At 35.1% G+C, this 16133-nt stretch overlaps 1 protein-coding gene across 19 annotated transcripts in view; it reads left to right on the forward strand.

Annotated features, from left to right (window-relative positions):
• DYNC1I2 (dynein cytoplasmic 1 intermediate chain 2) overlaps positions 1 to 16133 on the forward strand; it is a 60960-nt gene that overhangs the window by 28201 nt on the left and 16626 nt on the right. For all 19 annotated transcript variants that reach the window (XM_009443753.5, XM_009443755.5, XM_009443749.5 and 16 more), the window contains 8 exons: positions 9925 to 10020; positions 10230 to 10392; positions 10500 to 10599; positions 11097 to 11222; positions 12127 to 12273; positions 12614 to 12727; positions 13026 to 13159; positions 14018 to 14162. In XM_009443753.5, the coding sequence (XP_009442028.1) occupies positions 9925 to 10020; positions 10230 to 10392; positions 10500 to 10599; positions 11097 to 11222; positions 12127 to 12273; positions 12614 to 12727; positions 13026 to 13159; positions 14018 to 14162 (1025 nt within the window). The remainder of the gene's footprint in view (positions 1 to 9924; positions 10021 to 10229; positions 10393 to 10499; positions 10600 to 11096; positions 11223 to 12126; positions 12274 to 12613; positions 12728 to 13025; positions 13160 to 14017; positions 14163 to 16133) is intronic.

The following is a 16133-nucleotide window of genomic DNA, read 5'->3' on the forward strand; positions in this document are numbered from 1 at the left end:
ATTAGAAGTTAACGTTGTAAGCTGTATGTGTGGTTTCTTAATTTTGTTGACATAAATTTAAGTCTTTCAGACCTTATTTTGTCATTAATGTATACTGCTTTTAGAAGCCGAAAAGCTTAAGAATTTTCTGTTTCTGTCATTGAGCATAATTCTTCCCCAAAAGAGAGTGGGTCCCATAGTAAACAAAGTCATGTAAATTATTTCTGAAAAGCATACTGCACCCTGATGTTACTCATACTAATGAACAAATCTAGACTTAATTCTTAAATTTTCTCTTTTATGATATAGGGGCTCTATTTTGTTGATTAGTTAGTAGCCTGTAATTTGTGTATAGTATGGGGACGTATGCACAGACCTATTGAATGTGGAGACCCTTTGGTTCTTAAACCAGAAAGCATTACAAATAGCTAACGATTCAAGCATAAAGTACTATGATCTCATTTTCCCAGTGAGGCTAATGAATTTATATCATACAAAAAAAAAAAGATTTATGTGAGATCCCTAATACACTTCACAGTGTCTTATCTGAAGCTTTTGGGGCCACGTATATATTAGAATTCCAAGTTTTTCAGATTATGTAAAAGTAATAAAATATATGTATCATATGTTAACACTCTAGTAGTATTTTGGGCATTAATATTTTGGCAGCAAAACATATGAACATACTAAGTGAGATAAGTAATGATTATAAATAGCTTTACCTCTGACTTTACCATGTCAGAGTTTACCACCAAATGAGTTATGCATTTTAGAGCTGTTAACAATTTTGGAATAGAAATTTTATCAGATGTTTAAATTAATGTATTTTTAAATGTTTAATTAAATTACCATGTTTCTCCATTAAGGAAAAACAAAAGTTATATTCATTGCAGAAAGCCAGGAAATACAGGTAAGCAAAAGTGAGGAGAAATCCTTGAAATCCCTGTCTACTACCAAAGAAAATCTTTAAATTTTCATATTTGCCTAAACCTAAAAAAAAGTTAGGATTGTGACCGGACGTGGTGGCTCACACCCGTACTAGCACTTTGGGAGACCAAGGCAGGTGGATTGCTTAAGATTAGGAGTTCAAGACCAGCCTGACCAACATGGTGAAACCTTGTCTCTACTAAAACTACAAAAATTAGCTGGGCGTGGTGGTGGGTGCCTGTAATCCCAACTACTCTGGAGGCTGAGGCAGAAGAATTGCTTGAACACGGGAGGCAGAGGTTACAGTGAGCCAAAATTGCGCCACTGCACTCCAGCCTGAGCGACAGAGCAAGACTCCGTTTAAAAAAAAAAAAGAAAATTAGGATTGTAACTATTTACAACCTTTTGACTTAATAGTAGGTCATCACAGACACTTTTAACTACTCTCCTTTTGCTGCCCTCTGAGGATGGAAATGAAATAAATACATTAAACTTTTCCTTTCAGTCTTCTCAAAAGGAGGCAACATTATGATACACATATAATTACACTTACAAAATTTTGAGGAAATTGGTATAACATTTTTGTTCAAGTATTTTCTTTTTTTTTTTTTTTGGGGATGGAGTCTTGCTCTGACACCCAGGCTGGAGTGCAGTGGTGCCATCTTGGCTCAGTTCTCCCACCTCAGCTTCCTGAGTAGCTGGGATTACAGGCGCCTGCCACCACGCCCGGCTAATTTTTTGTATTTTTAGTAGAGATGGGGTTTTACCATGTTGGCCAGGCTGGTCTCGAACTCTTGACCTCAGGTGATCCACCCACCTCGGCCTCCCAAAGTGCTGGGATTACAGGTGTGACCTACTGTGCCCGGCCATGTCCAAGTACTTTTTACTTGACCATGTAGATGTTCTGTGTGTTCATTTTTTTCATTCCTGCTGTTCCATTGGTTGGTAAGATATCTTTTGTAGATGCAAGATCCTCATCCTAACAGAAGAAACACACTGATGGTAAACTTGCTTGAGACACAAGCAACTTTTTTTAAAAAGAAAGAAAGTATGGAGCTTTCAGTATGAGAATACTAATACTGCAGGATTCTGTAATTTCTAGAAAATATTATTTTATTAACTAGTATATTAATTTGGTGAGTAGTATTATGTCTGCCTTTTAGGAGCTACATTAGTAGATATGTTAACTCAGAAAGTGAGCAGAATAGCCAAAACGAAGGCTCAGTGACTCATTTAAAAAAATAAATTAGGCCTTTTTCTTCATCTGATAATTTGGAGATTGTATTTTTAGTTACACTACCATACTTAATGGTACAATGCATCTTGGATTTTTTCAAATATAAAGTATTCTGAAACTATTTTGAGTAATGCCTATTATATCTATAGTTATATCCAGTTTAAGTGAAGACTTTCTTTTTTTTTTTTTTTGACAGAGTCTCTCTTTGTCGCCCAGGCTGGAGTGCAGTGGTGCCATCGTAGCTCACTGCAACCTCCACCTCCCAGGTTCAAGTGATTCTCCTGCCTCAGCCTCCTGAGTAGCAGTGACTACAGGCATGTGCCACCACTGCCAGCTAATCTTTGTATTTTTGGTAGACTTGGGGGTCTCACCATGTTGGCCACGCTGGTCTCAAACTCCTAGCCTTAAGTGATCTGCCCGCCTTGGCCTCCCATAGTGCTGGGATTACAGGCATGAGCCACCACATCCAGCCAAGATTTTCATTTTTTTCAACTATTTTCATTTTTTAAAAATAGTTTTTTCTAATTACTATAGTGGTATATCATAGAGAATTTAGAAGTACAGAAAGGATATAGAGAGGAAATGTTTTTGATACTGCTGTGTACAACCCATTGTTAATATTTTGGTTCCAATGAATATGTCTCCAAACTTCTTTTTTTTTTCTTTGAGACAGAGTCTCGCTCTGTGGCCCAGGCTGGAGTGCAGTGGCACGATCTCGGCTCACTGCAAACTCCATCTCCCGGGTTCACACCATTCTCCTGCCTCAGCCTCCCGAGTAGCTGGGACTACAGGCACCCGCCACCACGCCCGGCTAATTTTTTGTATTTTTAGTAGAGACGGGATTTCACCATGTTAGCCAGGATGGTCTCGATCTCCTGACCTCGTTATCCGCCCGCCTAGGCCTCCCGAAGTGCTGGGATTACAGGCTTGAGCCACTGCCCCGGCCGTCTCCAAACTTCTTATTTAAATTGATGACTAAAAATTATAACACCAAGAAGTGCCTACCACTTATCAGGCATAGTGTGAGACACTTTACATCATCTGTAATGCTGTCACCAAAACCCTGAAAGTTAGGTATTGGTTTTGTTTACACACAAAGAAGCTGAAACTGAAAGAGGTAGTTTATCGAGCATCACAGAGCTAGTAGCTATGATTGTAAACCAAATATGACTGATTCTACGGTGTGCTTTCTCTTGCCACTGAAGTAGCAACTCATGTTTTTATGATAGTAACGTATAGTAAGTAGTTTAGTTAATATTGTCTAGCACTGATTCTACAAGCTTATTGAGTTTTGCTCTATGTAAAGGCACTAGATTATCCTTTCTTTGGATTTGTTGTCCTTTTAGTTACAGGTTGAGGTATATAAGTGAAGGAGAAGGAAAAAAAAAGCATCCTGATACCATGGAGCTATCCTTACCCTTTGGAAATATTTATAAAAATGAGATATTTGGGCAGTATCCTTTGGGGGAAAAATGAGATAATTTGTTTTCTATATCATTACAGTTATTTTCATGTCTGGAGCTCTTACATTAAGTTTCTTTTCCCAAAGTGTATAAGTTTTAGAAAGAAGGAAAGAGAAAAACCTTGAAATTAAGGTTTTATAATGGAAACACTGTGCTTAACTGTTCTTGTGCTTACCCATCATGTTAATACAGTGGTTCTCAAACTTTGCCTGGTTGGTTCCCATTTAAGAATTATGTAATGAATTCCAGAACTCACCATGAAACAAAATTGGTGAAATCACAGTTGGAGTGTAACAGACAGCAAATTAAACTTCTGTAGGCAGTAAAATCCATGCAGAAGTAATGTGACTTACCAAATTGAAGGTAAAAATTGGTTGTAGACTTAACTCTTACCTTTCTTTTGTATTCTTTTTTTAAATAAAAATGGCCAAGCCTATTCCTTTAAAAAAGCAGTTTTTATTCTGCCTTGTTTTTTCTTTTTCACTCTTCTGGCCACCTTCTTGCTTTCCAGTTTACTCTGTAAGTTGGTAGTACTGTTTCTGAACTGCGGTGCTTTGCTGTCTTAAAGCGCCTACTGTGAATGAAATTGACTAGCACCACGTGACTTCAGTCGATTTTCTTCTCAGCAGGTGAAAAGCTTCTCTTGGCAGGAATGTGGTGCCCACAGATACACTCCTGGAAAAGTTACTTTCTTTACCTTTTAAAAGTTTTAACTCTTTTGAAAAAATGGCATTATTTTTTCTTATTCACTTCTTCTGTATGGATTTTTTTTTTTTTTTTGGCTATTTTTTGAAAGATTATTAAAGGAAAAAGAAATCCTGAAGGTTACCTAATCTAATCAGCTTGTTTACTCTGAGGAAACTGAGGTTCAAGGAGATTACTTGGTGAGTCTAAGTCCACCGTCTGAGAGAATATCGGGCATACATCCAGAAACTGGCACTTGATTTCTAGTGAAGTACCATTTTTCTTATTCCATTCCACTTTCTTATCTGTGAAGGAGTTTATAATTACTGTTGGTATTGGCTTAGTAGCCAGATATGTTTTCTTCAATACCTGTTGATTAGCTTTATTGTGTGTAGAATATTAATATATGTTATTATCTTGTAATCACTTATTGCATGATCTTAACATTTGGAATTCACTCCCAGAAGACCAAATTTGTATGCCTTCTGGTTAATACATCTACCTTATCTAAAATGGATTTTTCTGTAATCCTAGCACTTTGGGAGGCCGAGGTGGGGCACATCACCAGAGGTCAGAAGTTTGAGACCAGCTTGGCCAACATGGTGAAACCCCATCTGTACTGAAAATACAAAAATTAGCCAGGTGTGTTGTCACACACTTGTAATCCCAACTACTTGGGAGGCTGAGGCAGAATTGCTTGAACCCAGGAGGCAGAGGTTGCATTGAGCCACGATTGTGCCATTGCACTCAAGCCAGGGCGACAGAGTGAGACTATGTCTCAAATAAATTAATTAAATAAAATGGATTTTTAAAAGATTTTGGAATGAATAACACATTTAATAAATTAGTTTTAACCCTCAGAGGACCTATAAGAATATAAACAAAATTGAAAATTGAAGCATTTGTTCTTAATCTTGATTGAAAGACTAATCAGCATATCTGAAACCCTGGCCTCAGAAAAATATAATATTTGATGAAATCACAGATAACAAGACCTATGTAAGGGTGCGAATACTGCCAAAATAAAACCCAAATTTTATATAAAAAGGACTGTGACTGGTCAAGGTGGTGTGCACCTGTAGTCCCAGGTACTCAGGAGGCTGAGACAGGAGGATCACTAGAGCCCAGGAGTTTGAGGCCAGCCTAGGCACATAGCAAGACCCCATCTCTTAAAAAAAAAAAAAAAAAAAAGAACTACAGAGAGACAAGTTTTGTGTTAAAGGAAGTGGTATAATTAAACTATTAGTCTTTTCTTATTTTCCCCCCAAGTTAGCATTACATCTGTATTGAAATCATTAATTAAAAAGTCAGCTGTGTATTTTTCCCTTGTTGAAGAGCCAAAGAAACCCAAGTGACCTTGCATCTTATTCTAGATGGTGTAAAAAAAGGAAAGGAATGGATTCCATTGATAGATTCATGAAACTTTGTCCCAATGAAGATTCTCTTTAATATGCATTTGATTTTAAAGAGTAAGGTATAAGAAGATGAAATGATGGACAAATGGATTGAAATAGAGTGATTCAAAATGAAGCTGACCCAGAAAAGAAGGGATTTTTTGAAAATATTAAAGGAAAATCATTCCTATGTAATCTGTATTTTTAAACTAATGATTAAAGCATTTTCCTCTAATATTTTCATAGCTGTTTGTGAAGTTATTCATAAGTTGAATTTTTATAAGTCAAATCATATTTTTATATGCAGCAAATGTCCTGACTTTTAGAACTCAGTGTCAGCTTCCTTTATACCAGGAATAACCAGACTACCTTGTAAGTTAGGGATTTTTCATAGGATATTAAGTTATCTTAAAATGGGATGCACCCGTACAATAAAACTACATAGTAAATTGATAGACAACAAACATATTTCCTAAACAACAGTCCACTAATGATGGGATTTGTTTTTCACTTCATATTGAGATTTAATCATTAAAAGTGATAGATTCATAAGTAGCAATGTTTGTTCAGTAAGGATTTTCTAAGATACTGTATATTACCTTTTAAATGTCTTGTAATATTTTAAAATAATTCAGAGTATGCTTTGTGGCATACTCTTAGCTTATCTTAAATGTATCTTAAATGTAAAATGTATCTTAAATGTACTGTGAGGTACAGATGAGAAAACTTGCTCTGAAGGCTCCTTCCTTCAGTTTAACAAAAGCCACCCATTTCACAGATGATTTAACTTTGATTAACTTACTCCATTGTAAGAGATTATTCCAACAACTGGAATTTCATTCTTTCGTGTTATTTGTAGGTGCAGCTTAATTTACAAAACAGCTTTTCTTTCTGTCTCACCAAAATACATCACAATTTTGATGTTAACTCAAAGTAAAAATTCAGTGGTTCATTAAACCTAGTTTTAGCATTCATTGACAAGAGATTTGTCATTTTAAAAGTAACTGCTACTTTTATGCACTCCTTACTGCTCAGTTTATAACCTTAGATTCCTTGTCAGAGAAGGCGTGGAGTTAACCACTTTAGCATATTGTAATGAATATTCATCAGTAAATTGATGTGACATGGCAGCCCCATTTTTCAGTCTTCCTGCTCTGTTACAGTCTTTTCCAGTTTTAAATATAGCTTATCATGTAATAAGGACTAGCTTAGAAAATCTTCAGAACTGTAATTTTATATTTTTGGCCACGTTAATAGTCCTTTGGTAGCTATCATATTAGCTTATAACAAGAAAAGCATATTTGTTTCAGAAGAACATTTTTTAATCTGATGTTATTGATGTTAGGCATTTTTGCCAAATATTTGGTAAATTTGATAATTATTTAAGATCAACCTTATAGCAAAAAGATTGCATTTTACAGTTTTTAAGAACAGCATTATCATTTGTTTTTATGTTCCTTGAAATTTATTTAATCATTTTAATGAAGCTTAAGTACCAATGATAGTTTTAAAGTCTGGTTTTAATCCATGTAGAAAGGGAGGGTATGTACTTTAATTCTAAAATAAAACCCTGAGAGCATGTATTTAAATAGTTGATACTCATGATTCAGCTACAACTGAAATAATTTATATGGACGAATAGGCATGGCAAATGCTGTATAGTACACAGATATAGATCACTGTCTGACATATTTCATCTACATTTTAAATTTTAAAAGGAAAAGAGTGTCTATAAACAAGATCTTTTCTGTTAAATATGTAAATTATGAGGTCACTTAGCGCTAAAGTACTGACCATATGCCTTATGACAGGAATTTGACACCTGTCATTGGAAATGGTACTTAGAGGCCGTATAATACAACAAAGTTGAAGGAGGAGAATAAGATGTGGGTAGGAGGCTGTAATTTATAATTCATAGTGCTCAAGAATGACCTGTCCTGGGTGATTCAAAATTCCTATCTTTGATTTTAGGATTTACATACAGTGAAACCTACTAGTAAACACTTGATTAGGATAACTGGTAGCATTAGCAGAAAGTGGAAAATATATGTATATTCTTACAGTGAATTTTTAGTTGAAGTAGATGTCCTATTATTCTAAAAGACAACTTGTAAGTTAAATGTAATTAAACTATTTTGTTACATTACACCTGCAGGTGACTTTATGGAAGAATTTCATTCTAATGCTTGAGTAATATAGTATAGAATTGCTGCCAATTATACTATTTTCAGATTAATAATTCGTTGTATATGAGAATTCATCTAAAAAGGAGTAGTGTCTTTCTGTTTCTCTATGTGATTATTTTGCCCCAAAAAGCTTTCATTTTTTTAAGTAGCACAAAAGCTATAATTGGCATGCGTTGTAAGGAAGTGTCAATGTGCAAGAGAGTGGCGATCACTAAGAATTCTTTTACGTGTTCTTTCCCCTTTGCACCACCGCCTCCTCAGCAGGGTCACTGAGATCACTAGCTTTTCTTGAAATGGCCATTTTCACTGGCAGGTGCATTATACCCTGTATTTTCAGATTGTTTTTCCATTCTGAATGTTTGGCAGGTTGATTGCTCTGGCTGCATTGACGGAGAAAGGGCTGACAAATGTGGTTGGGCTGGCTGAAAAGACAGTGATTACTGTTTTCCTTTGTGGCTGATTGAGGCCGTTGAAAGGAAAAATTTTAACCTTCACCATTTGGTTCAAAAGTATGAGCATATATTGAAATCACTCGTGCCATTTATCCTAGTTCTGTAAACTTGTCAGAACGCAAAAATCGCTCAATTTCAAGTAATGTAGGATTGGCATACGTCATTATCATTTTGATTAAGTTGGAGGTTGTATCATTGTGTGCATTATACAGTGTCATTTAAAGCTTTCTTTCCACAGGTACAGTTATATTTTATTGCCTATACTATAGAGTTAGAAAGATTTTCATAGCTCTCTAAACCTAACAGTATGTGTGTGGTTTGGCAGCTGGTGTGGCCTACAAGCTGCATTTTGTTTGCTGGGTAAAGGCTTGTCTTTAGGCCTCCTGGAGTGCTGGTAATTGCACAGGCCTGCCATTGGGGAGAGACACAGGATTGGAAGCAGTGAAGCGGAAGAATGTTATGCCATCCCATTGCCACCTTGTAGCAGAAAGACACAATCCCAGCAGTGCCATCTGGTTGTTGCTGTCTAGTCAGCTGGCCTGGCTGCTGGGACCATGACTTGGCAGCTGGTTCCCATTCTTGACCATTCTTTTGTGTACGTCGTATGTATGTGTGTTTCAGATAATTTTGAACATGAGTCAGGGAAATGACTACAGCAAGTAAAGTCCCCTTATTGAATAGGTTGTCATTACTTGAACTGCACTCTGGTGCAGATGCCTGCTGCCTTTCCCTTATAGACAAATAACGCATGTGTTTAGGCAATAAAAATAAACATTTTCTTCATAAAAACCCATCTCAGTGTGTAGCAAAAGAAAAGGTGGGCAGGGTTATGTGTTCTATAACATTTTTAAATAAATGATTTTAAATTACTTCCTGGTTTGGGATGTAAGAGATTTAGTAATTTTTTAGAAGTCTTATAAACGTTGTCTATTATCCCAATGTATACTTTTATTCAAATTAAGAAAACATTATTTTAAGTGCTTATTGCCACATCATGTAACAATAGATAATGAGACTTGCATTTAAAATGACAGAATAGAAAATGTGGTCTTATAGCTATTATCTTCAAAATCTGCCTAGAGTTAATGTAAGCCATCTTTATGCCTTATGAAGGCCCATTAGACACTGATGGTTTCAGATCACAAGTAAGCAGCCAGCTCTGTAGGCTATTTTAGACATTTGATTTTCCTCATTCTACAGCATTAATGTGTCAGCATGCTATATAAAACTATGCAGAAGTTGCATGTTGTTCTGTCTAGAATGATAAATGCTTGCAAGCTTTTAGAGACTTCATGAGGAATTCATCCTAGTTGCTTATATATCTTATTTCAGTTTATGTAGCTACAGAATTTAGGGTGGCTGTTGCTGAGGTACCACATAGGTATGTATAAAAACCAAGAGGTTCCACTTAACTATTTGATTATGTTGATAAAAATCCCTATTATTTGTACTTGTTCTGTCCGGTCAGTGGTTTACTTTTGCTTATATCTTGGGAGTTGTGATACCTTCTGAAATACTGTCTCAAAAGTTACCAGCTATTTTCATTAAAATAATTTATTATATCATTCTGTTTTATTGTTTGTTTGTTTGTTTGTTTTTCAGATGAAGAGGAAGATGATGATGTAGTGGCTCCTAAACCACCTATTGAACCTGAAGAAGAGAAAACTTTAAAGAAAGATGAGGAAAATGATAGTAAAGGTATCTTAAGGAATTAAACTTTAAAACATTTTGTTGATTTCTGTTAAGATTCCTTTTATTACTTATGTATTAAAGTAGGATGAAATGCTGTAAATCAAATAAGTGAATCTGATTGAAAAATAATAACATACATTGATCCATACTGTGATAGTGAGTTGACGTGATTTGCCTGACATAAATCATACTTCAAAAAATTATTTATTTTCCAGCTCCCCCTCATGAGCTGACTGAAGAAGAAAAGCAACAAATCTTGCACTCTGAGGAATTTTTAAGTTTCTTTGACCATTCTACAAGAATTGTAGAAAGAGCTCTTTCTGAGCAGATTAACATCTTCTTTGACTATAGTGGGAGAGATTTGGAAGACAAAGAAGGGTAATGTTTAGTTGCTAAGATTTTTAGCTTCAATAATGTTAAATTAAGAATAAGAGTGATAAAAGTTATAACACCATCTTTTTGGGGGGTTTGGTCTTTTTTTGTAGAGAGATTCAAGCAGGTGCTAAACTGTCATTAAATCGACAATTTTTTGACGAACGTTGGTCAAAGCATCGGGTGGTTAGTTGTTTGGATTGGTCATCTCAGGTAAAATATAACAAAATAGGCTGCTCTTAACTCATTTTTAAAATTATAATTAGCAGGTCATTTTATTTTAATTATGGGAATTTTGTATAATAAATCAATATGTGTTATTTAAAATTAATGGATGATGGTTCTAATGTTAACATACTCATCTTACGTACTTTGGAAGAAAGATTAGAAGCATTATTTATATTTAAAATTCAGGACTTTATGATACAGGCCAGTTTTACTAATTTCAGTTGCTCACCAAATCCTTTGTGTAAAATTTGGACACATATTTTAATTAAATGTTTTAACATTAAAACATTTAAAATAATTAACTGTTCTAATTTAAAATTGTACTAATGTCCCAGTAGGCATAATGCTAGAGATGTCTCTCTTGATGAAATGTTAGGTATTTGTATTTGCAGAATAATAATCTGATAAAGACAAATAACTAGGATTATAAAACAGTTCTTATTATGCATAACATTTCTTTTCTTCTTGATTCTTCTGAGCAGTATCCGGAGTTACTCGTGGCTTCCTATAACAACAATGAAGATGCCCCTCATGAGCCTGATGGTGTGGCCCTTGTATGGAATATGAAATACAAAAAAACTACCCCAGAGTATGTGTTTCACTGCCAGGTATGGTGGTCTTTTAACAGTCTTCGCCTCAAGTTTAAGAATTCATTGATGAATTAAGACAAGTGCCTTTTTTCTTTTCTTGTCAACATAATGATTTCATTGGATTGGCATTTTACTAAACCACTCCATATTTGCAAGCAGATGTTAACAGAAAACTGAAGACTTCTCAGTTCAACATGATCTGCCTTTTGTAGCTTTTCTGACATCTCTTATAATGTTTAATCACACCTAAAGTCCTTTGCAGTTGTGATTTTCTGTTATGGTGATTGACTGTATAAAAGGAATCTTTTATAAAATGTCTTTCCTACAGGGAGTTTCCCAGGAACTTATTTGTGAATATACAATTAGATGGTTGGCCCACTGAATTACTTATACATGGCCTGAGGAATTGGAACTAGATGGTTTTAAGTAGAAACATATGGTTGAAGTAGAAAACAGATGCAGATTTTTAAAGCAGATTTAGTAGAAGGTTAGAATTTGCAAGCCTTTTCTGATTGCATAATTTAAAATCTTTTAATAGTGTCTTAATCTTGAGTAAACACTTAACTTGAATTAAACTAGCGTGTACTCTACTGTTAGATTACTGTCAGAGTCTAATGCAGGGCAAGTTATCTTTTTAATACTGTAGTTAACTGAAATAACTTTTTGCTTTCTTTGATAAATTAGTTAAACCTACATAATAGTAAACAGCCATTGCATTGGACTTTTAAGCAAAAAATATCTTAAAGATGTATTTTTATATTTCTGAAACAGTGAAAACTTTTAATTAATTTACTTAGTTGTTTTTATAACCTCTAATACCATACAATGAAGAAAGAAATGTTTCGGATAATAGATTGATTTTTAGAACTTGTCAGGCATTTTCCATTTGAATCTCAAGTATAAAAATCTTACTTATTTGCAGTCAGCTGTGATGTCTGCCACATTTGCAAAATTTCATCCAAATCTTGTTGTTGGTGGTACATATTCAGGCCAAATTGTGCTTTGGGATAACCGTAGCAATAAAAGAACTCCAGTGCAAAGAACTCCACTGTCAGCAGCTGCACACACAGTAAGTAAATAAGGTTATTTCCATTAGGCTTCTGTGCTCCCTCATCCTTAGCTATAATACTTAGTAGTGGCCATCAGAGTCATCTCAGAATGTGCTTCCTTTGGTGTATGAATTCCTCACCATTTAGCAACCAAGAATGAAGGCTATTTTTTTTTTTTTTGGAGATTTATTAGAAACTCATCTCTCTTCTGCGACAACATTTTGTTAATAGCAAACTTCACATTAAGAATACCCACAAGTTATGAGACTCGATAATAAACAGAATGCTTATAATTAGACTAAAAATGTTGTTTTGCTTTTTGGTACAATAATCCCTGAAAACTTTTTTTAATATCTCTAGCACCCTGTATATTGTGTAAATGTTGTTGGAACACAAAATGCTCACAATCTGATTAGCATCTCTACTGATGGAAAAATTTGTTCATGGAGTCTGGACATGCTTTCCCATCCACAGGTGGGTTAAACTTGGGAAACTGAAATTTTGAGGCAAATGTTATGTTTTAAGTGTATGTGTACCTCAACTTATGTTTCTCATGAACTGTTTTATAGTAGTGTTACAACAGCTTATAAGCTGAAACGTGTTTAATATAAGTTTGTTTCATATATATATATTTTACTTTGAAACCTGCTTCATTTAATTTAGATTTATGTAAATAATAAAAGAATTGTTTACAATCAAAGACTAGAAGTTTTTCTACAGAAATTTAAAATTGCAAGTTTACAAACTAATTTTCTCAGGTTTTTCTATGTAGGATAGCATGGAGTTGGTTCATAAACAGTCAAAAGCAGTAGCTGTGACATCTATGTCCTTCCCTGTTGGAGATGTCAACAACTTTGTTGTTGGGAGTGAAGAAGGTTCTGTGTACACAGCATGCCGCCATGGCAGGTAAACCTAAACTGGAATTTGCAATAATTTAAAATTCCTCCTTTAATCCCATTGAAACAAATTGTCTTATTTAAGTAGAAATCTGTCGTAGATCTACCTGTTATTTGTGACAGATTTTTTGTGTTCAGGCACATAAAATTAAAACTTAATACCTTTTTGTATAAAAGATAATTTTGGATTCATGATGTGTTTAGATTTTGTGGGTTGTGGTTTTGTGTGTGTGCATGTACTCACGTAAATTAGTGATAGGCAGGAACATTCAGTAGTTACAAATACAATATGCACATGCCAATATTGACCTATAGACTTATAAATGAGATTTTCAGCTGTTTCCCCTTTTGATTTATTTGGACTTTCAGCATTAGTTCAGTCTCCTGATAATTGTACAGTAATGTCACATACATATTTTAAACTGAGTAATATTTGTCCTTCCATTCTGTCTGTTTTGAAATTGTCTAGCTGTACCTTATTGCTTCCTTAAAAAAAAATTGAGTGTCCAGATTTCATCTCAAATATAGATCACCTTCACTTCAAAGCTTTTGTTTTAAAAGTAGCCCAGATTGTCTCTCTTAAATGTAGGGTATCTTTGTTTCTATTATACCATTTCAGATATTGGACTTTTGAGGTCTGTTGTCAACAGCATGATGTTTACAGTTCCAAAGGTACTTATTGCTTTAGTAGAGTTACCAAATGTGGATGGAATAACACTCAACAAAGTTAATTCTGATAGGTTATGAGCACAGAGTTAAGTCTGTCAAAATGAAGTCAAGGCCTGATATATAAACCTATAATAAAATGTGTGTGTAATTGGTCTACTTATAGGAGACTTCTCTAACATTTTCACTTTTATGAAATTAGCAAAGCTGGAATCAGTGAGATGTTTGAGGGGCATCAAGGACCAATCACTGGCATCCATTGTCATGCAGCTGTTGGAGCAGTAGACTTCTCACATCTTTTTGTCACTTCATCGTTTGACTGGACAGTAAAGCTTTGGACAACTAAGGTATCTAAAATATAGATGTCTGCTATTTGCTCAGGTTTCTGACACAAGGTGGTGATCTAATACTACATAGGAATGATGAAAACCTTTTAAATCATAATTGTTTGCTAATAGATGAAGCCTGCTAGGAAGTTACACAGAGCATGAGTGAACTACTAGATGTTGTAGTTTTTATAAAAATATGCTAACAAGTATGGTAACCCTACACAGAATCAAAGACCAGTCTTCCCACCACTTCAGTCTTTTCGAGCATGTAACTGTTTACCCTGAACTGCACTGGGGAAAAAGCCTTGAGTATCTCGCATAGCACCTCATACAGTTGTCATTCAGCTCAGCACAAAAGCTATGCATTTGCTCTTTGGAGAGTTTTTAACAGGTTATTCATAACTACAGTGGCTCACAGAGTTGATGGGAAATAGGGAAAAGAGAGAGAGAAACTGATTTACAGTAAGTCCTGTATAATATGGCTATATGTAGTAAACTGGAATCCTTAGGAAAGCATTGTGTAAAAGCATGGATGCATATATTTTTTGTTATTCTATGATAAGCAGTTTAAATCATTTATTTTGGTTTTAATAAACTTCAGTATTTTAAAAACCCATTCATGTGATAAAATGATTCTTGATCCTCCAGCAATTCCAGATAAATGTGACATTGTCTTGACCTGTTGAAAGTCTCAAGACAAATCCAAATAGGCAACATTACCTCCTGTGATAGACTTGTAATTTCATTTAATCTCATTTTATAATTAAAGTGCCTTAACTTTGCTGTCTCGTTTTTCTGCGGTATTACATTATTGCTGAGAAAATGCATACCCAGCATCTGATTCTATTTAAATTAAATTCTAAGGTGTTTTTTTTTTCTGTTTCTATCTGCCTTATCCTAAATATTGACTTTTTAAATAATTCATCATGAGACAAAGTTTAGAGATCTTTGGTTCTTCAGTTTCTGTAAGAAAACCTAATGTAAGAGATGTTCTTCACTATTTTAGTGAACTCCCAGTTATTTATCAAGTGTTGGCCTTAGAAGTCTGGGATGAACTCATTATTCATTCTTGTCCTTTCTTGATGCCTCCTTTCTGTCTGATAATGAAACAGGTTAGAAAACTTTGCCTCTAAAAGCTTGCCTTTTAAAATTGAGCATTTTCAGGTTTGTCATTAGCAGATATAAAAATAGTGTTTACCTGAACTCTAATAAAGGAAACAGATGCTTAACACAGTGTCCAGCAAATAATAGGCACTTACCAATGTTTAGTTTCTCTTTTACCTCTTAATGGGGATCAGACAGAGCCTGAATACATTTAATAAGTCATCTCTTTCCTTTCTTGGATTGTTCTTGAATTTTTATTCTTCTAGTGAAATTTATACAGTGGGAAAAGGTAGAAGAAGATTCTCAAAGCTCACAAGCAAAGAAATGCGTAATCTAGCTAGCACAGGCTGAGCATCCCTAATCTGTAATGCTCCAGAATTCAAAACTCTTTGAGCGCAGGCATGACACTCAAAGGAAACATTCATTGGAGCATTTTGGATTTTGGATTTTTGGATTAGAGATGTATAACCATAAGTATAACACAAATACAGCAGGTCATCAAATAGTGTGTTTTGTCATAAAATTGACAAGAAAAAACATTGGCCGGGCTCAGTGGCTCACTCCTGTAATCCCAGCGCTTTAGGAGGCCGAGGCAGAAGGATTACTTGAGCCCAGGAGTTCAAGACCAGTTTGGGTAACACAAGGAGACCCCATGTTTACAAAAAATTTAAAAATTAGCCATGCATGGTGGTGCGCACCTGTGGTCCTAGCTACTTGGGAGGCTGAGGTGGGAGGATTGCTCAACTGGCATGTCTAAATTGTCCCAGTCTGAATGAGTGTGGGTGTGTCTGAGTGTGCCCTGCGATAGAATAGCATCCTGTCCATGGTGGGTTCTTGTCTTGTGCTCTGACCAGCTGTGACCTTGAACTGGGAAAAGCAAGTTGG

Source organism: Pan troglodytes, chromosome 13, assembly GCF_028858775.2.
Source record: "Pan troglodytes isolate AG18354 chromosome 13, NHGRI_mPanTro3-v2.0_pri, whole genome shotgun sequence".
In the NCBI taxonomy this organism is placed as follows: Eukaryota; Metazoa; Chordata; class Mammalia; order Primates; family Hominidae; genus Pan; species Pan troglodytes.